The sequence below is a fragment of the Dipodascopsis tothii genome (assembly GCF_038497935.1).
Source record: "Dipodascopsis tothii strain CBS 759.85 unplaced genomic scaffold V1510scaffold_39, whole genome shotgun sequence".
Taxonomy (NCBI): domain Eukaryota; kingdom Fungi; phylum Ascomycota; class Lipomycetes; order Lipomycetales; family Lipomycetaceae; genus Neoaidaea; species Neoaidaea tothii.
Window position 1 is genome coordinate 55,779 of NW_027118023.1, and position 27,690 is coordinate 83,468.

The 27,690-nt window shown below is 67.6% G+C and overlaps 6 protein-coding genes across 6 annotated transcripts; 1 reads left to right on the forward strand and 5 right to left on the reverse strand.

Moving 5' to 3' along the window:
• Positions 1-238: 238 nt before the first annotated feature.
• Positions 239-4,581, reverse strand: V1510DRAFT_422821 (uncharacterized protein). Its single transcript, XM_066934851.1, has 2 exons — positions 4,180-4,581; positions 239-4,148 (listed from the first exon to the last, which is right to left on the reverse strand). The coding sequence occupies exons 1-2, from the start codon at positions 4,528-4,530 to the stop codon at positions 270-272; spliced, it is 4,230 nt and encodes a 1,409-aa protein (XP_066786890.1). The 5' UTR covers positions 4,531-4,581; the 3' UTR covers positions 239-269.
• Positions 4,582-4,828: 247 nt separating this feature from the next.
• On the forward strand, positions 4,829-6,865 carry V1510DRAFT_422823 (uncharacterized protein). Its single transcript, XM_066934852.1, has one exon. The coding sequence runs from the start codon at positions 4,974-4,976 to the stop codon at positions 6,747-6,749; it is 1,776 nt and encodes a 591-aa protein (XP_066786891.1). The 5' UTR covers positions 4,829-4,973; the 3' UTR covers positions 6,750-6,865.
• Positions 6,742-8,030, reverse strand: V1510DRAFT_422824 (uncharacterized protein). The gene has a single exon (XM_066934853.1). It carries the CDS (start codon positions 7,665-7,667, stop codon positions 6,816-6,818), a length of 852 nt encoding a protein of 283 aa, XP_066786892.1. The 5' UTR covers positions 7,668-8,030; the 3' UTR covers positions 6,742-6,815.
• Positions 8,031-8,709: 679 nt separating this feature from the next.
• Positions 8,710-11,360, reverse strand: V1510DRAFT_408387 (uncharacterized protein; the record flags this gene model as incomplete). Its single annotated transcript, XM_066932448.1, has 3 exons — positions 8,710-9,848; positions 10,143-10,264; positions 11,224-11,360. 3 exons carry the CDS (start codon positions 11,358-11,360, stop codon positions 8,710-8,712), a joined length of 1,398 nt encoding a protein of 465 aa, XP_066786893.1.
• A 1,768-nt stretch (positions 11,361-13,128) lies between these two features.
• On the reverse strand, positions 13,129-14,939 carry V1510DRAFT_408388 (uncharacterized protein; the record flags this gene model as incomplete). The annotated part of the gene is made up of 6 exons (XM_066932449.1): positions 13,129-13,142; positions 13,398-13,467; positions 13,644-13,765; positions 13,926-14,260; positions 14,524-14,570; positions 14,844-14,939. The coding sequence occupies 6 exons, from the start codon at positions 14,937-14,939 to the stop codon at positions 13,129-13,131; spliced, it is 684 nt and encodes a 227-aa protein (XP_066786894.1).
• A 4,339-nt stretch (positions 14,940-19,278) lies between these two features.
• V1510DRAFT_432032 (armadillo-type protein) lies at positions 19,279-27,008 on the reverse strand. Its single transcript, XM_066935463.1, has 2 exons — positions 26,653-27,008; positions 19,279-26,622 (listed from the first exon to the last, which is right to left on the reverse strand). Exons 1-2 carry the CDS (start codon positions 26,780-26,782, stop codon positions 19,445-19,447), a joined length of 7,308 nt encoding a protein of 2,435 aa, XP_066786895.1. The 5' UTR covers positions 26,783-27,008; the 3' UTR covers positions 19,279-19,444.
• Positions 27,009-27,690: the final 682 nt, after the last annotated feature.

A 27,690-nucleotide genomic window follows, 5' to 3' on the forward strand; every position in this document is an offset into this window, starting at 1 on the left:
GGCAGCGGAGCCGCAGCGGATGCGGCTGAGAGCGAAGCCCCCGGCGCGCGGCTCACGCTCGAGCCGCAGGGCATGCGGCTCACTCTCGAGCCGCAGGGCGTGCGGCTCTCATTCGAGCCGCACGCTGTGCGGCTAACTCTCAGCCGCACGGCATGCGGCTCGCATCCATCCGCACCCACTGCTCTCCACCCGCCCGCCTCGCACCTCTCGCGGTGCGTCGCCCGCCTGTCCTACGCGGTTGATATACACTCCAAAATTACCACTATACACTAGTTTTTGCCGCCGCGGCCGCCCACGTTGGCCAGCGCCTCCTTGACGCCGGCCGGGATCTCAATCGCCGGCAGCGGCAGCGCGCCCTTCGACGGCGGCGGCTCGATGAAGCCCACGCCGACCAGGTAGGCCAGGTAGATGCCCATGACCTCCTCGCCCACGCCCTTGCCGGCCGACACGTCCTCGCCGGTCCAGGCCCGGTCGGTCAGCAGCGCAGCGCGCGTGTTGGTGTCGTCGAGCTCAGGCGCCTTGGTGTTGTTCGGCAGGTTGTCGAGCACAAAGTGCAGCAGCGGGTACAGCGCGCTGTCGTTGGCCTCCTCGACCACGTAGCGCTCCAGAGCAATGCGCCACGGCACGTAGTCCACCTTCTTGGTGTTGTAGCCGTACGTGGCCAGCGTGTCCAGGAACTCGTTGAACCGCGAGCGCGGGTGGCCGGTGACGTGGCCCACGAGCAGCTCGGCGTTGTTGGGCGCGTGCAGCGACGCGGCCACGACCACGCGCGCAACGTGGTCGACCGGGACCATGTTGACCGTGTTGTAGATGTCGGGCGTGAAGCCGAGCTGGATGCAGCCCTTGATCATGCGCACGATGAAGTCGTCGGTGTTGGTCGTGCCCGTGGACGACTCGCCGGTCACGTAGCCGGGCCGGACAATCATGCCGGTCAGGCCGCGCTTGCCGGCCGCGCGCACCAGGTACTCGGCCGCCCACTTGGACTGGCCGTAGCCGGTGCCGAGGCCGGCGGCCGAGCCCTGCAGGTCGTCCGACTCGGGCACGCCGGCGCCGCCCTGCTGCACGATCGTGTCCGACAGCCGCACAAAGTAGTCCGTGTCGACCGCCGACGTCGACGACACAAACACAAAGCTCTTGGGCTTGCCGGCGGCCGCCAGCGCCATCACGTTGACCGTGCCGACCACGTTCGGGCCGCGCAGGATCGAGTACGGGTACACCCAGTGGACCTGGGCGCCGTTGTGGATGATCACGTCGACGTCGGCCGCGAGCTGGGCCCACTCGGCCTCGGGCACGCCCAGCCGCGGCTGGTCGAGGTCGCCGGTGACGATCTGGATGCGGTCGGCGAACGAGTCCTGCCAGACGCCGTACGCCCGCAGCGTCTTCTTGATGCGGTCGAAGCCGGCGGCCTTGGACGGCGCGCGCACGTGGGCGACGACCGTGATGGGCGCGCTGCCGCGCTTGGTCAGCAGGTCGTTGACGATGTACGAGCCCAGGAAGCCGGTGGCGCCGGTGACGAACGCGGTGAGCGGCGCGGCCGGCGCAAACGGCGCGGCCACGGGCGCGTACGCCGGCGCGAGCGTGCTCGTCAGCGCCTGCGCGTCGTCCGCGTACGCCACCGCGGGCTCCGCGCGCTCGGCCTTCTTCTTCTCGGCCGCGGACGTGGCCGCCTGGACGTTGTGGTACTCGTCGTCGTTGGCCTTCAGGCTGTCGATCTCGGCCGCCAGCGCGGCCAGCGTCGGGTTCTTGAAGATGAAGCCCAGCGGCAGGTCGACGATGAACTTCTTGCGGACCTCGAAGATCATGCGCGTGGCCAGGATCGAGTGGCCGCCGATGTCGAAGAACGAGTCGGCCGGGGCGATGGACGGCGGCCGGTTCGGCAGCACGGCCAGCCAGATGTCCTTGATGGCGTCCTCCGTCGGCGTGAACTTGGCCACCGCGTCCGGCGGCGAGCGCTGGGCCACGGCGGTGAGCTGGGCCGTGTCCGGGAACGGCAGCGCCGGCTTGTCGACCTTGCCGTTCGGGTTCAGCGGCATCTTGGACAGCGGCACGATCACGGTCGGGACCGCGTACGACGGCAGCTTGGTCTTGAGGTACTCGCGGATGTCCTTGATCAGCCGGCGGTACTTGACCAGGCCGCGCACGATCACGTCGGGCTCCTCGTCCAGCGACTCGTGGCCCGAGAGGAAGCCCGAGAGCGCGTCGGCGCCGTGCGGGACGACGTACGAGATCAGCGTGGGCTCCTCGTCCTTGTCGCGCTTGACCAGCGTCACGTTCTCGCGCACGAGCGGGTGCTGCGAGAGGTGCGTGTCGATCTCGCCCAGCTCGATGCGGAACCCGCGGATCTTGACCTGGTCGTCCGCGCGGCCCGAGCACTCGACGTTGCCGTCCGGCATGTAGCGGCCCAGGTCGCCCGTGCGGTAGAGCCGGTCGCGCGCGCCCTTGTAGTACTGGCGCCAGGGCTCGGTCGCGCCGGCCGTGGCCGCGGCCTCGAGCGCGCGCCAGTGGCTGTCGTCGACGAACCACGACTTGACGAACTTCTGCGCGGTCATGTCCGGCAGCCGCAGGTACTCCTCGGCCAGGCCGCCGGCGCGCACGTAGATCTCGCCGACCTCGCCGACGGCGCACGTCTGCGCGCGGTCGTGGCGGTTGACGACCAGGATCTGGACGTCGAGCATGCCCTTGCCGGCCACGATGACGTCCTTCTGCGACTGCATGAAGGTCGGGTCCTTGGCAATCGACTGCACCTCAAAGTACGACACCGCGCGCTGGGTCTCGGTCGTGCCGTACATGTTGACGATGAACACGTTGCGGGCGAGGGCCTGCAGCCGGATGCAGTCGCGCTTGGTCAGGATGTCGCCGACGAAGAACGCGTGGTGGAGCGACGGGATCGGCGCGGTGGCCTGCGCCGACAGCAGCTGGCCCATGGCCGGCGTCAGGTGCGTCACCGACGCGCCGTTCTCGGCCATCCACTCGGCCAGCCGGCCGGGCGTGCCGATGTCGTCCGCGGTCGGCACGAGCAGGTGCGCGCCCAGGAAGAGCGGCGTGAAGATGTCGCGCTGGATCGGGTCGTGCGCGATGCCGCTCAGCATCGTGAACTTGTCCTTCTCGGACAGCCCGAAGGTCTCGACCATCCACGGGAAGTAGTACGTCAGCGAGAAGTGGCGGCCGCGGACGCCCTTGGGGATGCCCTCCGAGCCGGACGTGAACGAGAGCGTGGGCGTGCTGTCGGGGCCGACGACGACGCCGGTGGGCACGCCCTTCTGGGCCTGCGCGGCCGCAAACACGTCCGCGCCGCCGACGGCGCCGCCCAGGAGCGTGCCGTCGTCCTGCAGCTCGAGCGCGGGCACGTCCGTGGCCAGCTGCAGCTCCGCGTCGATGTACTTGCGCACCGTCGGCGACAGCACGCCGGCCTTCTTGAGCACGACCAGCGCCTTGGGCTGCGCGACGCTCAGGTAGATGTTCTGCCGCGCCGGCGGGTACGCGGGGTCGATCACCGAGAACGTCGCGCCGGCCTTGAGCACGCCCATGACCGAGACGACGAGGTCGACGCCGCGGAAGGCGTAGACCGTGACCACGTCGCCCAGCGTCACGCCGCTGGCGAGCAGGTGGTGCGCCAGCACGTTCGACGCCTCGTCGATCTGCCGGTACGTGAACGGCCGGTCGATCGTGCCCGCGTCGAACGGGTTCTTGGTCTCGAGCACGCACAGCCGGTCGGGGTGCCGGGCCGCGTTGGCCGCGAAGATGTCGTGGATCGCGCCGCGGAACGTGCCCCAGTGCAGGTCCTTGGTGGGGTCCGGCAGCACGGCCAGCTGGCGGTCCGTGACGAGCGGGATCGTGCCGACGGCGACGGCGGGGTCGGCCGCCGCGCGCGCGATCACCTGCGCGAGCTGCTCGGCGATCACCGTCACGCGCTCGCGCTTGAACAGCAGCGAGTTGTAGTGCAGCTGCAGCGCGCCGGCGGCCTCGTCCACGTAGATGACGAGGTCCGCGGTGAGCCCGCCGACCGCCAGGCCGTGCGCGGTCGCGCGCGACGCGTGCAGCAGCGCCGTGCGGAAGAGCACCGGCGTCTCGGCGGCCTGGGTCGTGGCCTGGATGTGCGCGACCAGCTCGGCCAGCGGCACCGAGCGCTCGGATCCGGTCGCGGCGAGCTGCCGTCAGCGCTGCGCCGGGTGTACGTACCTTCGCCGTGGCGGCCAGGAGCTCGCCGAAGGCCAATTGGCCGGTGACGGCCGATCGGACGACAAACGGCGCGCCGGCCGCGTCGTCCGCGCCGACCACCAGGTCCTCGTCGCCGCTCAGCCGGAACACGACCGTGGCCAGCGCGGCCAGCGCGACCGTGTAGAGCCCGTCGGCAGCGCCGGCCGCCAGCGTGGCGGCCGCGGCGACGGTCGCGGCCGGCAGCGCGAACGCGAACTGCGACTCCACGGACCGCGCGGGCGTTGGCCGCACAAAGTCCGCGGGCAGCGCGGCCAGCGTGGGGTTCTTGAGCACCCGGGCCCAGTATTCTAGATTCGACTCGCGCGATGCCATGCTGTCTGGACGAATTGCCGGCGGGGGGGGTGTATCAAGCAGGATGCTACCAAGCAGCAAATTTTGCGGGAAATAGCGCACCGCCACCGATGAGTCTTGCAAGACGCGGGTGTGGCGGGGGTGGCGGTGCGCGAGCCGCACGCTGTGCGGCGCGCACGGCCACCACCGCCACGCGCCACGAGCCGCACGCGGTGCGGCGCTGCGCACCGCCACCACCGCCACGCCGCGTAAGCCGCACACCTCATCTACTGCCAAATCGGGGCGATGTCATATAATTTTAGCAGCAAAAATTCGTCGCCGTCAAGTGGACCGCTCCGGCACACAGACCACCACGCCCCGAGGACGCCCGCACACCGGCGATCACCAGCAGCCGCCGGAACGACCTCTCGCGCGAGCCTCTCGTCCCGCCCGGGGACTCTCCCGAACGATCGGCAAAGCAGACGATGGACCGCGTGCGCAAAGCGCTCGCCGCCGCGCTCGCGCCCGCGCTCGCGCGCCTGCGCGCCGCCGGCAAGGCCGGCGGCCGCCGGCAGACCGCGGCCGCCGCGGCGGCCATGCTCCTCATCGTCATTTCCGTGGGCTCGCTGCTCCCCAAGACGCAGGTGGCGCGCACGGCCAGGAAAACGCCGGCGCGGTCGGGCGCGACGGCCAATTCGTGGATTCCGTCGGCCGCGTGGGCCACGCCGTACTCGTTCACGGTCGCGCAGTCGGACGCGGACGTGGCGCTGCTGCCGCCGGCCACGAACCGGTGCCCGATGTACACGTTCTACGACACGGAGGCGCTGGCGGCCGGCGGCGCCAACCTGACGACCGAGGCGCGCATGCTCGAGATCTGGCGCGAGGCCTGGTGGGCCGCCGGGTTCGAGCCGACGGTGCTGGGCACGGCCGACGCGCGCGCGCACAAGCTGTACAGCAAGCTCGACGCGGCCGCGCTCAGGCCGGCCCACCGCGAGGACCTCGTGCGGCTCATGGCCCTGGCCACGCAGGCCACCGGCGTCTACACCGAGACCCGGCTCGTGCCCATGTCCACGCTGCCGACCAACACGGCCATCTCGTGGCTGCGCAAGTGCAAGGGCTCGTCCGGCCACCTGATCGCGCTCTACAAGGAGCTCGACGCGGGCATGATCTACGGCTCGCAGGACGACATCCAGGCCTACGTGCACGAGGTCGTCCACGTCCTCCACAAGGTCGACTACACCGACAAGCGGTTCTTCCGCAACCCGCCGCCGAACCCGGCGTACGCGTACTACTCGCCGGCGGTCATGCGCGCGACGTTCCCGCAGATCCCGCCGGACGAGGTGCCCGACCTGGCCAACGCGCACCTCCACCAGACGTTCATGGAGCGGTACAAGGACGTGGCCGTGGTCAACCCGTTCCCGGAGGTCACGACGCCGATCGTGCTGTCGGCGCTGGCCACGGCGCGCGAGATCGCGAGCTGCCCGCGGTACGCGCCGTCGCACGGCACGTGCCCGCCCAACATCCCGGCCTGCCGCCCGTGCGTGCCCGAGAAGCGCGACCTGGACAAGCTCGTGGTCTCGGCGCCGGCGATCCCGGCCAGCACGCGCACGCTGGCGCTGGTCACGGTCCCGCACCCGCTGGTGCTGCAGGCGCTGCGGCACCGCCACCCCGACCTCTCGGCCGACTACGTCCGCCGCCACACGACCCGCAACGACTGGGTCCGCGCGGTCACGGCCGAGCTGTTTGCCGAGACGCCCGGCGTGGGCCTCTCGGCGCGGCTGGTCGCGCTCAAGGAGCTCGTCGGGCTCAACCAGCGCATCCTGCGCTCGGCGTACTTCGCCACCTGGGAGGCGCAGTCCCAGGCCAGCGACTGCCTCGTGCACGACGACGTGCGCTGGTTCTTCGGCTTCGACGTGCCCGCGCCGCGCCTGGCCGGCGCCGGCACCGACCCGGTCCTCCCGGCCGCCGAGTCCGCGCTCGCCCTGCTCGAGGCGCAGTCGCACCTCAAGCCGCTCTCGCACGCCACGGTCGCCCAGCTCGTCGCGGCCTGCCAGGCCGCGCCCGTCTTCGACTCGCCGGCCGCCCAGGACGAGGCCGTGGCCACGCTGCTCGTCGCGCGCAACACGCTCCTCAGCGCCGACGCCGACGACGTCCGCAAGCGGAAGCTCGTCGAGGGCTGGAACCTGGCCGACGCCGAGATCTGGAAGTTCGTGCGCACGCTCAACGACATCTCGGTCCAGGAGCTCAAGATCTGGGAGTAGCATCATATCATCATGCCGTCGACGGCCGTTCTTGTACGAATGTATTTACAGGCAACTAGCCACAGTCTACCACACGATGTCCGGCCCGGGCACGTCCTTGACGATCTCGTCTATCAGCTTCTGCGCGACCGCGATCGACTTGTCGTCCTTGCCGTGGATGTAGATGTACCGGCTCATGCTGTGGAACGGCGTCCGCGGCGTCAGCCGGATGATGCAGTCGATCTGCTCGCTGATGTACTTGATGGTCTTGCCCTCGGGGCCGATCAGCGCGCCGGCGTACTCCGCGGGGAACTCGGCGCGGTACGCGATGGGGTGCGACTCCATGGAGACGTTGCCGAAGTCGTTGTTGTGGTGCCGGACCGTCTCCTTGAGGTTCTGGACGACCTTGTCGATGGCGCTGCGGGCGGCGTCCACCTGCTGCCGGTTGCCGATGATGCGCACCAGCCGGTCCGTGCTGTAGCTGTCGATCTTGTTGACGTACACGCGGGCGCCGGTCTCGTCGCGGATGCGGTTGATGACGACGCCCTGATAGCCGATCAGGCCGCCGGTGATGTACTCGGGGACGAAGAAGACCTCGCGGAGGATCTCGTCGGCAGCGTCGGCGGCGGCGGGCGCGGGGTCGGCCGGGGGGTCGGCCGGGGGCTGGGCCGCGGGCTCGGCCGGGGGCTCGGCTGCGGGCTCGGCCGCAGCCTCAGCCGGCTTGGCCGTCTCGACGCCGGCCTCCGTCTTGGCCTCGTTTGCCCGCACCGCGGCCCGCGAAAAGAGCCGCCACGTGGCTGCCACGGCCGGCAGGCGCGCGGCCGGACCACCGAGCGCCGCGCGCGCGACTACTGCCCGCGCACCGGCGCCGCCGAGCGGCCGCCGCAGCGCCAGAGCGCCCTGGCGAACAGTCTGCTGAAGGACCTTTTGGCTGAACATTGCGCGTCTTCACCGCTGTACGTCCGGGTGCGCTGCTGTCTCGTCGTCACGCACGCACTGAATTGCTCTTCCGAGTTGCCCCGAAAGTGGTCGTCGATCGGTCGCGTCTGGCCGGAGTATACGAGGAGTTGCTGCGGTCGCCGGGTGCAATTGAAGATTTCGTCAAAATTTTCTCGTCGCGCGACCAAAAGTTGGAACCCTAACCGTCACGGCGGCGGGCGCACGCGGAGATGCGCCGGATATGTTCTCAGATCGTACCCAAAGACAAATAGAGTTGCGGGTACGTTCCGGCCAAATTAGGCTTTCATTTCTCGCGTCACCGCGGCCGTCTGGACTGCAGCAACGCAGGGAGACGCACCGCACCGCGCCGGCCTGACTCGAGCTAGCAGCCGGCCACGCACGCCAGTGCAACACGCAGGTTAGCCGCGAGACAAGGGTGCGTCGCAGCGCATCACCCCGCCATCGCCGGCAACCGGACGGCAGCCAGCAGGCCCCGCGCTCTACGTCAGGTAGTGTGAGAAGAAAAGATCCATATTACAATTATGACATAAACCATTGAATAAAAACAAAAATCGTGTAATCGACGTCCGACTAAACGCATCACAGCCACCTGCGGACCACATTATAGCATCGCAGCAGAAATGATGAAAAAAATGCAGTAATGTTTCAAAAAGAATCAAAAATGAATAGAATATCAGGACATAAAACACCATTCAAGGAGAAGGATTAGTTCTATCATTTAACAAAAAGAACTGGAGCGTGAAAACATAAGTCAGGAAATAATACATGGTCAAAACATTTCAAAAGGATACCAGATGTTCGTGCGTGAAAAAAAGTCGTTTATATAGTTCCAAGGCGTGAATTGCGCAGAGTGGAGACGGATGAAGAACGATAAAGCATGCAAAATCAAGACACAAAACCATGAATGCCTCTCGAGGCAAAAAAAAACCCATAATGCTTCAACCACCCATATCGAAGCCAATCTCAATTCGATGCTTTATCTGCCTTTGATTCCCTTTTAATTCCCTGTCCCGTGGCATATCTAAGCTTGCTGCACTTGGTGCTGAGGTTGACTCTGGTGATCCAGACTCTGCGTGTGTTGGAGCTGGTGCACGACCGATGACTGGATCGGCGACTCCTGCTTGGGCTGCACCAGGCTCATGCCGGGTCCGTGGTGCGGCCCGGGCCCCGACTGCGGGTGCATGGGCTGGCCCACCGGCTGGCCGGCCTGCGACATCGGCTGCGGCATCGGCTGGCCTACCGACGACACGGACTGCGGCATCGGCTGCTGTGGCGACTGCAGCGAATGCGACCTCCGGTGGTCCTGCTCGTGGTGCGGGCCCTGCTGCATTTGCTGGAGACGCAGCGTCTCCTGCTTCCGCCGCTCAGCAGCAGCCATCACCTGCGCCGTCCGCACGTAGTTCGACGGGTGGTAGAGGAATGTCTTAATGTCGGCCACGAAGAGCGGGTACAGCAGGTCCACAATCTTCTCCTTGTTGGCAAAGTCGAGCGCCCGGTCGTACGGGATCCACACACCCTTCAGATGCATCGCACCGACCTTCACGACGTGGCGCTGCTTCTCGCTCTTCAGAATGCCGTCCCGTCTTCCACGGGTCATGCCCGCCACGTTTAGCAGCTTTGTGCCGTTGACCATGTCGTTGTCCTCGCGTCTCGCAACGCACACGCCCTTTGCTTCAACCTGGAAGCAAAGAGTACCCTCATCCTCCCAGAGTGTAGTAGTCACTCTAGGCTTCATGCCCGGAGGAGGAAACTGTCCAGTAGGGTCGTGCGACTGCGGCATGTGATTGGGCGCCAGCTGGTGCTGCGGATAGTAGTGAGGCATTCCGGGAGGGTGGGGGGTAAACGAGAACGGGTGAGACGAGATGTGCGAGGGCGCCGACGGGTGGTACTGGTGCGAGCCGAGGATTTGCCCCGACGGGTTCGGCAGCTGCTGGTTCAGAGTAGCTATCTGCTGGCCGGGCGGCGTTGGCAGCTGCTGGCCAAAGTCAGGGTAGGCATTTGGCAGATAGCCGTGAGACGCGCTCAGGAACGAGTCATTCGACCCCGGCTGGGACGGGAAACCGTAGTGCGAGGCCTGCATTGAAAAGGTGTTCTGCGATGGATGAATTGGCGGCGTCGGCAAAACGTTTGTCGGGGGAACCATTGACCCAGGAGGAGCACCTAGAGCTGATTGAGTTTGCACACTTATATTCGAAGTGTTCGGGTCAGCCATCAAGCGAAGAGAAGAGTGTTTTGAGTCGGATTTAACGCAGGTTGGTGTTCTGTCCTACTAGAAACAATTAGCATGTGCTCGTATTTAGAGCAAGAAATTGCCGGGAATGGCGTGCCTGGCTACACTACCAAATTTTACACGATAGAGTAGACACAGAGCAAAAAATTGACCAGGTCAATTTTTTGCTCTGCTCCAGGCCCAAAGCACCCGGCAATCGCGTAGATCAGTACAAGCAGACTTACCGTAGTACTTGGCTGTAGTAAAACCAATATCAAGTGGGAGCACGACAGCAGCAACTAGATCACAAAACCCAGAAATGAGTTCTATCTCAGCGGCTCCGTAGGCTTGCTCCTCTGATACCAGACTTAAAGACGAGTATGCGCAATTTGAAGAAAATCACACACACGCCTTCATTCCAGAACCACCAGCAAAATCGTTATGGCTTCGTCGTTCCCAATTAGAATCGTCCCTCCAAAATTCAGTTCGCAATCCAAAATCGAATCAAAAATACGCTCGGGACGGTCAGCAAATACTAAGAAATGAAAACGAAAGAAATGAATGAACAGATGACTGCGCTGAGGCGAGAGAATAAAACGAGAAAAAGAAAAGGGGAAAAGTGTAGAAGAAATACTAAGATGTTAAGGCCTAGAATAAATACGATAAATAAATGATCATAAAATACAGAAAATCCAATAGAAAGTATAATGTGTACTGCATTGAAAGTAAAATTTTAATATATTAACGAAAAGAGAAATAAAAAAGGAGGGGAAAACTAAATAATTTTGATTACAATAATTATATATTGCTACAATTACGAGGTACTACGGTACATAGCACACTGAGTACCCGCGGTGCGGTACCACCGGGTCAAATAGGTCTGATAGGTACCATGCCAGTCTTTTGGAGAAACGGAGTTTAGGGGAAGCACTGATCCTCTTGAGAGAGGCCAGTGTCCTGGGCAAGCATAAAGTGAGAACAAGAGGGTAGCGCTAGAGGGTACCGATGGTAGTAGCGCAGACAAGGCGCAGACGCTGTGTAGCACACGGCCGACGAAACCGTGTCCGAGGGCGCTGGGCGGGTATTCGGCCCGCGGTAGATACTGGCGATAATCAAGAGTTACGAGAATCAATGAGGTTATACCCGGATACCGTGCGGGAGTACTTGGACGCCAGGTATCTGATAAAAGATACCTGCGCATGTACTGGCGACACACAAAATACCGAGTGAATGTATTGATGCAGACGCCAAGACTCGCTATCCTTAAAAGACTAGCGTATAAATTTCATTTTAGATTCTAGCTCCGAGACATTAGAAACTGCTTACGTTATGAATCCGAGGGCACTGAGTAAGCTAGCTCTTGGGATGTAAGACATATTTGCCTCCTTTCTCTCGATTTGCCGATTGTCGGACTCAGCGGAGGCGGGGCGCTGGCTGTGCGCTCGATTGGGCGAGTTGTGCATGATTTGGATGATGCCATGATCGCGGTCCCGGACGATCACACCGACGTGCGAGCCGCCAGGAGGCGCGTAGGCGAGCTCGAAGAGGACGTGCTGCCCCGGTTCGGACAGCCTGAGCGTCGCCCCCCTTCTCGGCCGGAAGCCCGCCGGGCCGGCCGCGTCTACGACGAGGGCTTGGCCGGACAACCATCGGCAGCGTGTCGATTTGTCGGAGTTTACTAGTAGTTCTACGCCTCTGGCGACTAGCGAAATGGCTGAGGATGACGGAGGACGGCCACCATTAATCGCAAACTACCTCCGAATCGAAGAGAGATAAGCAATCCGTAGGTACGGCAGCGAATGTCACAGTAGCGCGCAGGTCTACCAGCATTCAGAATAGTCTGCGTCCGCGGCGTTGCTCATAACAGCTAGCAACATGGCTGTCTCGATGCTGGCAATTTCAGACTGTTTCAGGGCCAGCTTATCTGCAGCGTAGAGACAGATGAGAGCTACACGGCACGTCTGCCGGTAGATGGTATGTTGGGAAGGGGTGGTGTAGTGATTTTCGGACTAAGCACTGATGTAGTCTCGCATATATTGCGTCTTGCAACTCACTGGAGCTCTGGTCCGGAGTACAACAAGGCCAACAAAGTTCATTTGCTCATGTGTTGGAGACCAAGTCCATCTCGTAGGCTGCTAGACTGCAAGCACGCATAGCTGTAGGACTACATTACGTGAGCGCAAAGCACCTATGGGAACAGCACCTCTTACTGGGCGCTTGTCTGGATGACGCTAGCGTGGCGAATTCATGCACGCCAATACCAATGAAGATGCATTAGCCACAGCCGACTGGCTAGTCCGTGGCTTCACAGGTGTGCTGCGCATTGTCGCTACCTCGAGCGTGTGCTCAGAGAGGTCTAGCGCAGTCGTACGAGAGAAAATGCACTTACGAGTTGTGTAATCGGCGTGCTACCCACCCGGCCCCCCGTCCAGCACGTTCGGGGATCAGCAGCCAGCCGCTAATATCCGCTTCTTTCCGGACTTACTCGTCTGCGTCCGGCTTGTCTGCGACCAGTTGGCGCTAGGGCGCTCCTACGACAAGAGCAGTGCGCTACCACCAGAGCTTGCGCTCTTACCTTTCACTGCTAGGTGCCCAGCCATCTCAGGAGGATCAGTACCTCGCGGTTTTTATCGTAGCAAAGTGGGCTCCCTAAAGGCTTCCAAAAATAGGAATTTCCGGGCGTACTCTGGCCCAGAGCGTGGCCCGGGACCAAGAACGTGTTGGTTGCGTGGGTAACGCTGGTCGGCGTCATCGCACAGCAGTCGTCGACGCTCTTAGTCATCGCGTCGGTAGGCTCAACTGGAACGCGCCGTCTCCCGGCAGCTGACGGCGGTCGCGCGCGTAGGTCCCAAGTCGGCGGCCGCAGCTGGCTGACGCACCGGTGCGGTCCGGGCCCGGCATCGCCGAACGATTGTACAGGCCGCGCACAGCGTCTAGGCCGGAAAGGGTGAGGAGCTTGCGCCTGGCGCTGGCCGCACGCGAAACCGAGCGACGCCGGGTGTCTTGACAGCATACAGCCCGCGGCTGCGGTGTTTTCATTTGCGGTGGATCCAACGCGCGATGCTAGTGAGCTTGGTTCCAGGACCGGGCCGTCGAGCTATCCTGGTAACGCGGACCACGAGTTACACCACGCCACGGGCGGTGGCTTCCGCGCGCTGCCGCCGGGCATGGCTGCTGGGTCGGGCGCACAGGTCTGGCACGTACCGCTCTGCGATCCAACAGAGTGGTAATCTACTCGGCGCAGCCTAGGCAGTTAATATTTGGCCAAGCTGCAGCACGCGCTAAGATCGTACCACGCCGTGCGCGGCAAGCGCCGCAGGCCTGTACGTGACCTGGCCTGCACGGCAGCCATCGCTGTCCGATATGGTTTCCAGGCGAAGTCGTGCGCCTGAGTTCGCTGGCAGCTGACAATTTGGCTGGCCGCGCTACCGCTGGTCGCACGTTAGTTGCATAGAGTGCCTTTACAGCGCATACCCAGCGCGGCGCCGGCCAGTAGGTACCCCGGGCCAGCCCTACGGAGCGCTGGCCAAAGCCGTAACCACGCTGCTGGAGACCCAAGAAAGTACTTGCCTATACGGGATAGCGCGCTTCCCGGTTGTCAATGCACTAGCACGCTTTCCTTTATACGAAGCAAACACGTGAGCTCAGTCCGGCGAGCCAGCGGCCGCGGACCGCGCTCGGATGGAGGCCGGCCACCTAGATTACGTGACTGAGAGATTTTTGAAGCTCAGCTATACTCTTTTTACCCGTCCTGGCGGCGACGGTGCCAACGACTGGCTGCGGCGAACACCCGTCGGACTCGGTGCTACCGTGAGTGCGCCTTCCGGGGTAGCAGGCTCTGCAGTCGGCCACTGTAGGGGCAACGCAGCTACGCATATCGAGCGATAGTGCTGCGGCCAGGGAACGGTTGGCAGTGTGGGGAGAGCTTAGTCAGCCTGTTGCGTTAGGGCTTGGGCGCCCAGATGAGGGGAGGCGGCAATAAGGGCTCGTGAGCGAAACCTTGCGGCAGCTGTCTGTGACACTCGGACCTGGCGGTCCCGTGCTCAGACCGCCACCGACCGCCACAGCTGCAGCACGACGCGCGTCGCCGCCGTCCGGACCATCGCCGTCGCCCGGTCCGCTGCTGGCCATGATGGGACGTCGGCCACCGTGGGCCGCCGCGGCCAAGGCGCTGCAGAGATACTGCAGCGTACTACTGTAGCGGAGCGGTATAGTGCCGGCAGCCGTTGGCCGCCAGGCTAATGCGGCACCGGCCTGCACTAGCCAGACGGCAATGCTCTGGCCGTGGACGCTGGGCGATCGGGCAAGATGGAATGTGCTGGCGCTGTCTGTGCGCTTGTGCGTTTTAATTTCGTACCGGCGGCTGCAAGAGAGCAGCACGCGCTCTGCAAATCTGCACGCCCAGAGTCCGAAGCCGGCGGGGTCTCAGGCAAGGCGTACTGGCCAGGCCGCGCGGGGCGGACCGAGACCGGCGGCTGCCACAGTCGGCAGCCGGCAAGAACCTAGAAGCCACGTCGGCCTACGGCTCCAGCAGGCCCGTCAGCGACGCTTCCGGCCGTCATCTCCGCCGCCAGCGTGGACAGCGGCCGGCCCTGATACGCGTGCTAGGAGTGGGTAGTGGCGTACCTGCAGGCTACTGCACGTGTGTAGCCACTAGGCTGCTGGCGCGGCCGCTGTACCCGCGTTCGTTGTGGGCACGGGACCCGAATCATGCCAGCACGCTGGCTGAGACCTCTGCTGAACCGCCGAGCCGCTCGCCGCTACGGCGGCGCGGATCGACTTTGGCCCGTCCGCTGTGGCGCGGCGGCGCAAGAACGGGGCTCGTGTGAAATGAAAACTATAAACCCAAAATACCCACTCTGGAGGTTACATATCGTCTATGCCGCTGGACGGTTCTGCCGCTGCGGGAGACTGCAATATATTCTCTCCAGGAGCAAGCCTAGCACCCGGACATTGCGCGACGTTCGCAGCAGGTAGCCGTCAGGTGGTCGGCTGCACCGGTTGTCGCGTTCCTGGCGGGCACGTAGCGCAGGTGGCGACATTAGGTTCCGCAGTGGCCGTGTGCGGCCCGTGTAGGCCACAGCCGGCTGTGAGAGCCGTGACAGATGTATGTGTAAGACGATACTAGAAGACCAGACTGCTGCGCATCCCGCACATTTCGCTAATCTCGAAGATTCCTTGTAGGCGGCGGGACCGGCCCAACTGCAGTCAAGATCTTCAGGCATGCAGGCTGGCTGCAGGCCGCGAAATGTAGCCTAGTTTCGTTCAGGGGGAGGCGACGACGGCGTCGCGAGATGCACGCGGGCGACGGAGATGGGTACCGCTGCGGTCGTGCTACGGCGCAAGCCGGAAGACCGGCTGCCGCCCGAGGCGCATGATTTCGGAGACCGCAGACTGTTACACGACCGATGCTGAGGGCACACAGCAGCGGCCGGCATAACTCGGTGCGCCGGCGCAGCTAGCAGCTCCCCACGGGCCGCATAAGGCTTGCGCGCACGGCTGCGGGCGCGCACGGCGACAGGCGAACCGGGTCGTGCGGGCGCAAGGGCCGCTGGGTGCGCCGCCCGCGATAATCGGCGCCCACGAGCGGCCGGCGGAGTCCGCCCGCGGTCGGCCTATCCCGATCAGGAAGCTCGGCCTCGGAGTTTTGTACAAGCCATGCTCTGGAGGGGGGCGGCCGCGACGGGCTATAGCACCTGATGGGCGCGATGAAACTAGCCAGGCGCGGATCGCAATAGACGTGTCGGCAGAGTACTAGTGCAGCCGCCATGTACGCGCGTATGCGCGGTCTAGTCCGGACGTGTGCAGCGGGCGGTAGTCCTAATGTGCGCTCATGCAGCAGGATGGGACGGCCGGCTTGTTGGTCCCGTTGCATGCGGTGCAGGAGATCATGCGGCCAGACTATTGTCTAGAAAACCACAAATGCAGGCATAATTTAGATAGAGGTCACGCCGCAAACAGAGTCGTGACACAGAAAAGGACTTTAGGAAGGTCCCTAGGGCTGTTACACGGCATCCAGCTGCCTGATTGGCACACGACGAGCGGAATCGCCCCCCCTCGGACTGCGGCTGACCGGCGTCTGCGGCAGCGTGCTCCGAAGCTGCGTAGGCGATCGGGTAGCGAGAATGTTTGCGCGCGGCGTAGAGCTGCGCGCGGGCGTGCAGCGCTGCTGCCGCCGACAGCCGATGGGCATCGGCTGCGGCTGCACACTGTTCGCGACAGGCTGGCGCGCGCGCGGCGCGGCCCCTTGCTGATGGCACGGCTGGCAGGCAGCAAAGACGCCAAAGTCCACGGCTGCTAGTGACAAGCTGAAACGCGGCGACGGCACCCAGGGGCGGCCCGTGGCCGGCTGGGCCGGCCGGCGGAAGCCGGCGCGGGCCGGGCGGCCGGCGTCGGCGGCGTAGCAGGAGCTGGGCGGGAGGCACAAGTGCAGCGAACTCGCGGCATGGGCTGTGACATCAGCCGACGGCTGCCTAACGCGTGGTTGGCGGAGGGAGAGGCACGTACGTAGTTCCTGGGGGCAAACTCTAAAATAACGTTTCTTTATTAAACCTTGTTGCCGCGCGAAGGCGAAACTATCGTGTCGTCATGCGGAAAGTGAGAACACTTCATCGCTTGGCGGAACCCGCCCCCGGAAAGACAGATCCAGACCACCGCGTCGGGACCTCTGTCGCACCAGCAGTCTAGGTCGCGGACCAAAGCGGCCGTGCCGATCGCGCCGCGTAGAGGTCAGCTGGCACGGCCGCGGGGCGCGGCGCCGCCGGCGGGTGCCGGTCCTGCAGGGCGACGTGTGCGACTGCGGCCAACGGCCGGCGGGCATGGCGTCGCGGCCGGCCGCACGGTGGCCTAGGCGAGCCGGCGCGGTGATCGGCGGCTGGCCGGCGCCTCGCCGAGCCGGCCAGGCAGAGGACGGCGTTCCATGCGGGCGGGACGGGTGTCAGCCGCGGGAACGCGGCGGCCGGCGACTGACTCGACGGCGAGCGGCGCGCGCCTGCGCCGGTGTCGCGGCAGGTTGCGGCAGGGCCTAGGCTTGGCGCTCCACGAGACCGGAGAGCGCTGCGGGGATCGCACGGCGCGACCCATGTACTAGGGCAGGCGCGTCGGGCGCGTCGACGCGTGCGCGCCAGCGGGCGGGCGGCGCGAGCTGCGGCTGGGTGTTTCACGAGCGCGGCGGACGGCGGTTGGCGGAGACGGACGGGTGGTGCACGGCGCTGGCGCGCGCGACCGGCCGGCTGGCGACCCGGGACGGCGGGCGGGCCGGGCCGGTCAGCTGCGGCGGGAGATGCCGGGCTGGCCGTAGACACCGCGTCCTGGCGGGCTCACGGCCGGCGACGTGAACACGGCGGCCGTCCACTGCGTTGGCCTCTGTTTCAGACACCGGCCGTCAGGCCACTGCCACCACGGCGCACATGCGGTAGAGCGCTCAGACCACGTACCAGCATTCTGAGTACGTTATCTCCTCCGCCGCACGTGCGTCCTGCGGGCCTCACAATACTTTCGGCGGATCGCTGATGCGAGCGCGGCTGTTCCCGCCCGGTTTGCTGGCAAGGCGCGCGTCGAGCACGCCGCGGCTGCGCATGGTGCGTGTGCGCTATGCCCGGAAAGGCTAGGGCATGCCGTGCCGGACGCGGCGCATGTGGGTACGACGCGCGCCCAGGACATTTTCAAGACAGGATTTGGGGCATGCGCTCCTGCAATTAGCGCGCGTTGGGTGCATGGAGGTGCATATGCGTGCATATGATCGCATGGCGCTGCAGGCCCATACGTACGGCTACGGGCTAGCGCCACCGCGCGCAGACGTCCGTAGACGCCCGCAGCCGCCGGCAGCCGGGCGCAGGATGGCCGCGGGTGCCGGGCGCGCCCGCGGCAGTACGATACGAGCGCACCGCGCGCGGCGACGCGGCCGGCCGGCGCACGGCTGCGGGCAGGCGGCGCGGCCCGGTCCGGCGCCGGGCCGGACCGGCGCCGGCGTGCTGGCCAAGCGCGCCCGGACGACCACCGCATCTATGTCCGCGACGCACGCTAGTGCGCAGCCCGCCCGAGTATGTGAGATCGGCCGCAGCCAGCGTGACTAATCCGAAACCAACACATGTTTCACGCTGTGTCTGTTTCGGCGCGCGCGAGACTCGCTCGGGCAAGGCCGGGCTGTTCTCCCGGCCGGCTGGCGACGGCGCGCACCTGCGATAAAGTAGATCCAGCGCTCTGGCACCGGCCTTGCCTCTTCTGGCAACATTTATCACGCAATCGTCGTAACCCGGTTTGTTGTATTTGCCTGGAGCCGATGCACCTGCAGCCGCCGGCGTTACTTAGGCTGAAACCGGGCGCTGAGCGCGGCCGGAGTGGCCGCTGCGTACATGAACGGCGCGTCGTGCAGCGCTACGGCCGGTACGCCGCCGACGGTACGTCTACAGACGATACCGTCGGCCGACTTCCGGCCGTACCTGGCGACTCGGCCACGTACCCGCGCTAGCTGCCGCGCCGTGTCGGCTGGTCTGCGGTCGCCGTCGGCGGTGCCTGCGCGTCTGAAACCGTCCCACTGGCTGCGGCGCGGGCCGCGTCCGGCCTGCGCGGCCTACGACGGAAGCGGCAGCTCCCACGCCCCCTCCGCGTGTGCCCGCGGACGATAGCGCGCGACGTCTCCCCGCCTTTGGTCGCCGACGGTCCGATCCAGGCACGGCCGGCGGCGGCGGCGGTGACGGCGGCGGCGGCGGCGGCGGCGGCGAGAGCTCAGGACGGCCGGCAAGGGCCGCGCACACGTGGCGACCGCCGGCGATCCCGCTGTGGCGCGCTCGCCGATCCTGCGGCAGATCGAGCTGGCAGGTGTCGTTCCTGCCTGGCGGCCGCCGGCTGACGGCCGCCACGCTGCACTCTACGGTGCCGCCAGCGACGTGCGTGTGCGGCGGCGACGGCAGGGGCGCAGGCGACCGCGCAGGGTGCGCGCCGCAGCCCGTGCGGCTGCAGCGGCCCTGCATGGGATGGCGTGCGGCTCGTGCGGCGCGTGCGGCTCGTGCGGCGCGCCGCGCCCCGTTCTGCGCCGCACTGCGTGGCTCGTGCGGCCCAGCCTCCGGTCCGGAGCCCACCGGCACGGCGCGGCAGCAAGCATCCGGTGCAGGAGCCGCCGGACGCCAGCCACGGCGCTATCGGGCGACGACCGAGAGCGCCGCCACACAGGCGCCATACAGCTGCGCGCGTCTGGCAGCCGTCTGGGCCGGTCGGCGAGAGGCGTCAGCCGCACGTCCTGCGGCGCGGCACCGCCACCCCAGCCACCCTCGGCGGACTCGCCGCCACCGGTGCGCCGGCGACACCGGCGGTGCCACAGGCGCACCAGCCCGGCAGCGCCACAGGCGCTCCAGCCACGTCCCGGCGGCGCCTCAGCCGCGGCCGTGCCGTCACACTCGTACGTCAAACTACGTCGTCCGCGCCGGCCTAGGCCGGCTGCAGCCGCTAGCCGCCGGTCCGGCCGGCCACGGCCCGCACCGGCCCGGCCGGCCGAGGCTTGGCGGGCGTCAGCGTGGTGCATGGATTCGTGACTATCGTACAGCGGCGCTCAGTGCGCCGAGTCCATGATGCGCGACGCAATCGTCAGCAGGCGGTCGTCGGACGTGTCCATCAGGCACTTGTTCGCGGCACCGTAGATGGCCGTGACAAGAGTCTCGGCCAGCTTGGGCCCCAGCTTGCGCTGGAGGTCGAACAGCGCCTGCAGCACGCTCGTCTTGACGTCGTCGTCCACGCCGTCGGCCTTGGCCGTGTTGACGAGCTCGGTGATGACCGGGTCGACGCGCGGCTGCAGGTCGACGAGCACGAGCAGGGCGACGCGGGCGCTGGTGCGGAGCGCGTCCGAGCCCGCGTCGGCCACCGAGCGGATGAACGTGCGCTGGAGCTGGGGCAGGAACGGCTTGATGAAGGCCGGGATCTTGCGCAGCAGCACGGTCAGCGTCTCGAGAATGGCGACCTTGACCGCGGACGGGTACCGCTCGCCCACGGTGCGGATGAGCGGGCCGGTCATGTGGGTGACAAAGGGCCGCAGGTTGGCGGCCGACGTGCGCTCGGCCACGGCGGCGATGCCGCGCGCGGCCTGCTCGCGGACGTCGGGGCTGCCGTACATGAGGCCCTGCAGGAGCACGGGCAGCACGCAGTTCGGGCCCTTGGGCAGCGCGAAGCCGGGCAGGTCGAGGCCGGGCTTGCCGACGGCGTCCAGCGCGGCGCGCGTGGCCGCGACCAGGTGCAGCTGGTCGTCCTTGTCGGTCTGGGCGACGAGCGTGGCCAGCGCCTTCCAGGCGTGGCGGACGACGGCGTCGTCCGGGTCCTCGAGCGCGGCCACGCCGGCCGCGATCCAGTCCTTGGCAAACGTGGCCAGGTCGTCGCCGTCGACGGCCTCGAAGAGCGTGGCGACGTGGTCGAGCGCGGCCGCGCGCGTGCGCGAGTCCGCGTCGGCCGCCAGGTCGGCGAAGATGGCGTTGACCACGTCGAGCTCGGCGCCGTCCTCGGCCGCGAAGCCCGCCGCCGCCACGACCACGCGGTCGACCGACCGGCCCAGCTCGGCCTGCGTCTCGGCGTCCGGCTCGGCCAGCACGGCCGCGAACAGCGCGCGCAGGACGCCGTCCAGCCGGCGCAGCAGCGGCTCGCCGCCGAACTCGGCCAGCGTGCCGATCGCGCGCGCGTTGAACGGCGAGATCGGCGGCTTCAGCAGGATCGGCAGCAGGATCGGGAAGATCACGTCCGCCTTCGAGGCCATGATCTCCACCAGCGCCGCCAGCGCGTACTCGGACTGGTCGTCGTCGGCCAGCAGCTGCAGCAGGTGCGGCAGCACGGCGTCCACCGCGGTGTCGCCAAAGACCTCCTGGAAGGTGTCGAACGCGTGCGCGGCCGCGCCGCGCACGTCCGCGTCCGAGTCCACCAGCGCCGACCGCAGGAACTGGATCAGCGCGGGCTCGTGCGTCTCGAGCACGGCCACCGGCGTGGCCTCCATGATCTCCGACAGCGCCACGCAGATGCCGTGCTTCGTGTCGGGGTCGGCCGAGTACAGGCCGGTCTCGAACGTGGGTAGCAGCTGGACGAGCAGCGAGTCGCCGAAGCGGCGCACGAGGTCGGCCAGCGTCTGCGACGCGTTCGCGCGCTGCTCGTCGTCGGCCGACGACAGCTTGCGGATGATCATCGCCGACAGCACCGGCAGGATCTCGCGCACCGTGCGCGGCGTGTTGGCGATCAGCGACTTCCACACCTCGACGGCCGCGTTGCGGATGGCCGCGGTCACGTCCGACCGGCACAGGTACAGCGCCGAGAGGATGCGGTCGCGGCGGTCCTTGCCGAGGACCTCGATCAGGCTGGTGTGGACCTCCTTGTTGTCGTCGGCGGCGTCGTCGTCGGCGTCCGTCTTGGCCGAGACGCCGGTGATCTGGTAGAGCAGGTCCCCGGTGAGCTCGATCGAGCTCAGCCGGATCCGGTAGTTCTCGTCCGACAGGCCGCGCTCGAGCTCGGGCAGCAGCAGGTCGACCGCGCGCGTGGCGTAGTTCTTGACGATCAGCCGGCCGGCGCGCAGCGAGATGTCGCGGATCGGCTCGGCCTCGTCGGCCAGGCCGGCGAGCACCGGCGGGATCACGCGCGCGAGGTACGGGCTGAACGACGCGCCGAACGACGCCGGCAGGAACACCATGAGGTTCATGAACGACTCGCGGATGCCGGCGTGCGGGCTGGCGGCGCTCTTGAGCACCGTGGGGAGGATCTCGTCCAGCTTCTTGATGCCGACGCCGTAGATCACCTCGGACAGCGCCTGGGCGGCGCCCAGACGGTCGCCGGCGTTGTCGTCGGCGCGCAGGACGCTGAGCAGCTTGGGGATCAGGTCCGGCATCTGGTCCTCGCCCAGCTTCTCGATCAGCGAGCCCAGGGCGCGCGACGCGGTGGCGCGGGTCGCCGGCACCGGGTCCACCATCGACACCTCGAGCTCGGCGACGAGCGTCTGCAGGTACGGCACCAGGTCGCGGCTGTCGGTGAGCGACGCCATGTTGCCCACGATCTGGCACGCCTTGCGCTTGGTCGCCGCCGACCGCTCGCGCAGGCCGCGCTGCAGGATGTGCACGACGATGGCCAGCGACGGCCCGTCGATGTAGTGCACGAACGCGGTCTTCAGCAGCGCGTCCAGCGCGTCGTCCACGTGCCGGGTCGGGTCCGAGATGGCCTTCAGCAGCACCGGCACGAGCTGCTGGATCTCCGGGTTCGAGATGACCTCGCCGAACCGCTGCAGGCTCTGGTTCGCCGCGCGCCGCACCTCCTTGTGCGTGTCGTTGAGCGCGTTGACGATCTCCGGGATGATCGTCGACAGCGACTGCGACAGCTGCTGCGGGTCCAGGTACGCCATCGTGCCCAGCAGCTCGACCGCGCCCTTCTTGGACCGCCACTGGGTCTGGTTGAAGCTGTCGAGCACGAGCGGGATGAGCTGCTTGATGCCGTAGCCGCTCGTGTGCTTCATGATCTCCTTGGCGGCCTCGGCCGTGACGTCGCGGACCTCGGCGACGGGGTCGCCCAGCGACGCGAGCAGCAGCGGCACGATCTCGATCACGTACGGCTCGAAGAACTGCTCGAGCGCGAGCGACAGCGTCTTGAACACGTACTGCACGCCCTGCCGGGCCTTGGCGTCCTTCTTGGCCTCGGCCGCGACCGCCAGCGAGCGGATGATGTCGTACTGCGCCAGCGCGGCGATGCCGGTGCCCTTGACGACGCCGGCCACGCCGTACGCGGCGCCCTTGCGCAGGGCCTCGCGGTCGCCGTGGTACGCCTGGTCGAGCAGGCGCGCGATGTAGTCGCCGGCGTGGGCGCGCGTGCGCCGCACGAGCGGCGGCAGCGCGTCGCAGACCGCGTGCTGGACGGTCTCGGAGGGCGTGCGCAGCGTGGCCAGCAGCCGGTCGATGATGGGCGGCAGCCGGGCGTCGTCGTCGAGGTGTTGCGCGGCCGACGCGTAGAGGATGATGGCGGCCTCGCGCACCATGTTCTGCGTCTCGGACCCCGGCGCGGCCGGCGCGGCCAGCGCCGTCTCGATCACGGCCACCACCGCGTCCACGCGGTCCTTGGCCCGCAGCTGGATGATGGCCGCGGCCGCGTCGCGCATCTCCTGGCGCACGCCCGCGTGCCGGTCGCACAGCGGGCCCGGCTCCTCGAGCAGGAACCGCACGAAGCCCTCGAGCTCGCGCTCCTCGAAGAACGGCGCGCACTCGCGCAGCGTGGCCGCCAGCCCGCTGCGCGCCTCCCAGGGGTCGCGCTGCTCGGCCGGCGTCTGCACGACCATGCCGAACTCGTCCACGACGGGCGGCGGCGGCGCGGCCTTGGCCCGGTACATGTCCTCGGCCGCGGCCAGGAACCGCGCGAAGAGCGCGGCGCGGTCGGCCATGTTGAGGAAGACGTCGGCGACGGCCTTGGCGGTGGCCGCGCGCACGGCCGCGTCCGCGTTGTCCAGGTACGCCAGCAGCTCGAACACCACGTCCTCGTAGATCTCGAGCTCGTTCTCGCGCCACACCGACAGCGCGGTCTTGCGCGGCAGCTCGTCCTCGTCGTGGCACGCGATCCAGACCTCGCGCGAGCAGTGCAGGTGCGCGATGTCGAGCGACGCGTCGATGGCCTCGAGCACGGCCGCGCGCACGAAGCTGTCGGGCGCGATCGTGGCGTCGAGCAGGATCTGCGTGTCGGCGTCCGACAGCGTGGGCGCCACGCTCTGGCAGATGCCCATGAGGCACTCCTTGGCGGCCTTGTTGCGCGACGGGTACGCCTGCATGAGCGCCACGAGCGCGCGCAGCGTGTCGGCGCGCTCGACGGCCTCGTCCGCAAACAGGTCCGTGTGCAGCGCGAGCGCCTCGATCGCCAGCAGGATCTGCTCGTCCGCGAGCTCGGCGTCGCCGCGGGTGTCGATGCCGCGCTTGGCGAAGACGAGCAGGACCAGGGGGATGATGTAGATCAGCGAGAGCGTGTCCAGCGGCCGCTGCTCCGAGAGGAACCGCAGCCGGTGCAGCACGCGCGTCACGACCTCGGCCGTGGACTCCTCGAGCAGGCTGGCGGGCAGGCCGGGCACGGCGGCCGCGCGCAGCAGCGCGACGCCGACGAAGAGGCGGAGCGGCCCCAGCCGCGCGTTGAGCGCGCGGGTCATGCCGAGGAAGACCTCGACGCCGAGCGGGCCCACGACGAGGTACGCGTTGCGCTGGAGCACGTACACGAGCGCGTTGGCCGCGGCCGCGAACCACAGCGCGGGCGCGTTGGACGACACGCCGTCGCTGAGGAACCCGATCAGCCGCATGCCGCGCCGCAGGTGCCGGTACGCGCTCTCGGTGGCCTGCCGGACGGCGGCCTCCTTGCGGAGCTGCTCCTGGACCTTGGCGCGCTCGTCCTTGGTGAGCTTGCGCTGGCCGGCGCTCTTCTTGGCGAGCTCGGCGCGCACCTCGGCCTCCCACTTGAGCGTCTCGTAGTCCTTGACGTTCTTGTTCTCGGCGTACTTGTGGGCGTCCTTGCTGAGGACGTCGACGAAGGCCACGTCGGCGGGCGTGCGCCAGATGTCGACCGCGGTCTGGTCGATGCCGGCCATGCGCGCGACGCTGAGGTCGTCCTCGAAGAGCTGCTTGAGGAAGGGCACCGTGCGCTCGGGCTGGACGAACGCCAGCGTGGCGCCGGCCCGCATTGCGGCGTCCACTGTGAGCGCGTGCACGTCTGCGGCCGGGTCCGAGTGCCGCACGAGCTCGGCCTGGGCGGCGGCGGCGCAGACGTCGGCCAGATGGCCGGGGTCGACGCCGACGCGCTGGCAGAGCGCGATCCAGCCGGGCGCGGGCGGCAGGGCGGTGTGGTGCGTGAGCACGAGCAGCGCGACGAGCTGGTCGTGCAGGACGGCCGCGGGCACGGCCGCGCCGGCGGGCGTGATGGCCTGCAGCACGAGCCGCAGCCGCGGCTGGCCGGCGGCGACGATGGCCGGCGACGACTCTTTGGCGGTCTCGAGCTGGCCGACCCAGCGCCAGAGCGCGGCGACGACCGCGCGGCCGACGACCGCGGGCTGCGCGACGTACGCGGCCGTCAGCGCGCGGACGGCGTCCGTGCGGACGGCGTGGCCGACCGCGGGCGCGACGGCCATGTAGACCAGCGCGAGCGCCCACGCGACCGCGGCGTCGTCGGCGGCGGCCGGCAGCTTGGCGGCGGCGGCGCCGAGGGCGCGGACGACCCACGCGTGCTCACGGCTGTCGGTGAGCTTGGTGTAGACGCGGTCCGAGAGCAGGAACGACGGCTTCGGGGCCACGGCGAGCGCGGACGCGAAGACGGCGGCCTTGGCGACGGCCGCGCCGGCGGCGCCGGCGCCCTCGAGCCGGCCGGCGACGGCCGTGGCCACGAACGCGGCCACCACGAGCTTGCTCTGGACGGCCGCGGACGCGTTGGCGTTGGTCTCGGCCAGCGCGGCCAGCACCGGCGCGAGCGCGTCGGCCACGTAGGCGAGCGTGGCCGGCGCCAGCTCGCGCTCGGCCAGGACCGCGTCGCCGAACGCCATGACCCACCAGCGGCGCAGGTGCGCGCGCTTGTCGGCCAGGCCCTTGGCGACGCCGTCGACCACGGCCTTGTCCGCGGGCTCGCCGGCCTGGAGACTGGCAAACAGCGCCCGGAAGATGAGCTCGGCCTGCGACGACAGCGCCAGCTCGTTGGACTCGCGGCCGGCCAGGCCGATCAGGCCCGCCGGCACGGCCCTCGCCAGCGCCGGCGTCAGCGGGAACGCCGCCAGCACCTCGGTGTATGTGTGGCGCTGCTCCGGCACGGTGACTTTGGACGTCCGCAGCGGCGTCAGCAGCATGTCGGCGAGCGCCGGCAGCACCGCGTCGTCCGCGCACTTGCGGGCGGCCGTCGCCAGCGCCGCGGCCGCGCCGTCGCGCACGGCCTGCTTGGACGACTTGAGCGACGCCAGCAGCGGCGCCAGCAGCCGGCCCTGCAGCGCGGCCGACAGGTCGATCGGCACGGCCGCGAACAGGTCGGCCGCGACGCCGTCCAGGACGACCTCGGGCACGCGCAGCACGGCCTTCTCGAGCGGCGCGGCCAGCTCGGCGTCGAACCGCGCGGCGTCCACGAACCGCGCAAAGAACGGCGCCAGCCCGGCCGACACGTGCCGCGGCACGGCCGTCTTGGACCCAAACACCTCCTTGACGTACAGCGCGCACACGTCCGAGGCCCGCGCGGCCAGCGCGGCCTGCAGCGGCGCGCCCGCCGGCCGCGCGGCCGCCTCGGCCAGCAGGCCCAGCAGGACCACGCCCGCCGGGCCGCCGGCCACCAGCGCGCCCACGTACGCGGCCGCGACCGCCGCCGCGTCCGGCACCGCCGCCAGCACGCCGGCCACGGCCGCCAGTGTGTCGCGGCGCGCGGCGGCCGCCAGCCGCGGCCGCGCCGCGGCCGCGGCCATGCAGTTGTGCACGCAGTTGGCCTGCACGCGGACCAGCGCCGGCACGTGCTCCAGCACGGCGGCCGCGTCGACCGCGGTCGCGCTCGTCGCGACCGCGTTCGTCCAGCCGAGCAGCACAAAGTAGTCGGCCGCGGCCATGCCGCGCTTGGCCGCCTCTGCGTCAAGCACCGGCACCAGCTTGGCCAGCACGGCCGCCGGCGCGGCCCGCACGAGCGCCCGCAGGCACTCGACGACCGCCGCGCGCGACGCGTGGTCGGCGTACAGCGGGTATGTGGTGAACAGCGTCTGCAGCACAAACGGCACCCGGTCCGGCGTGAGATCTGCGTCAGCCTGTCCGTTCGCGCACGTACCTCCGGACCGGGCGCACTCGGTCAGCGCCGCAATCGTCGCCGTGCGGGTCTTGGTCGACGAGCTGACGACGTCGGTCGGCGCCTGGGTCGCCAGGTCGCTCCACGACGACGGCACCGGCTCCGACAGCATGATGGATCAGGCTCAGACCCGAGCCGGCCTGGTAGGTCGGGGGCCGATCGATGGGCGCGCGCTCAGACGCGGGCACCTCAGGGTATAGACGCGCCTCACGGCACGACAATGCAATAGGCGAATGCGCTCGGCCTCGGCTGGGCGCGATCAGTGGACTTGTTCTCCTGCGCTCTCTTGCGCGGTGATTTTTTTTTTCTCAGCTTTTCGGCGCTGTTTGGTACGGCGTAGCGGCCTGTGCATAACCGCACGGCCGCTGCCGCACCTGCAGCCACAATTGCTGCGCGGTCGCCCACCTCGGCACCGCGACCTACCCGGCCGTGCCTGACCGCACGCGCCTATAAATTCGCGGCGCCCGCCCTCTTGTCCCTTATCAACTAAATCAATCTGTGATGTACGTGTTATAATCCGTCTTCAGCTCTCGCGTGCCGGCTCGCCGGGGCGCGGGCGATGTGGATTGTGTCTGCTCTCTACACCACCTTTAGGGCACTTTTCGTCTGAGATTGCGTTGATCCGTACCGTAGAAGGCTGCTGGCCGGCGAGGCGTGGCAGGGTGCTGTGTGGCGTGCACTGTGTGGCCGTGCGCTCGGGGGGCCTTGTCGGTGTAGGCTCTGTGGCTGTGCGCTCCGTGGCCGCGCTGTCGCGTGCGTCGTCTGTGCGACGTCCGTGCGAGTGCGCAATCGGGCGCCTTGTGGGCGGCTACGTGCGGCTACATGCCAGGCAGCCTCCGGCGGCGACTCCGTCGAGGGTGGCTGCCCTGCGGGCAGGGCATATAGCCGCACAGGCGTCTGCCCGCAGGGCAGCCACCCTCGACGGAGTCGCCGCCGGAGGCTCACCAGTAGCGGTGCGAGCCTCCGGCGGGGGGGGCCGGCCGGGGGGGGGGCCCGGCGGGCGCCCGGCAGAAACACCCC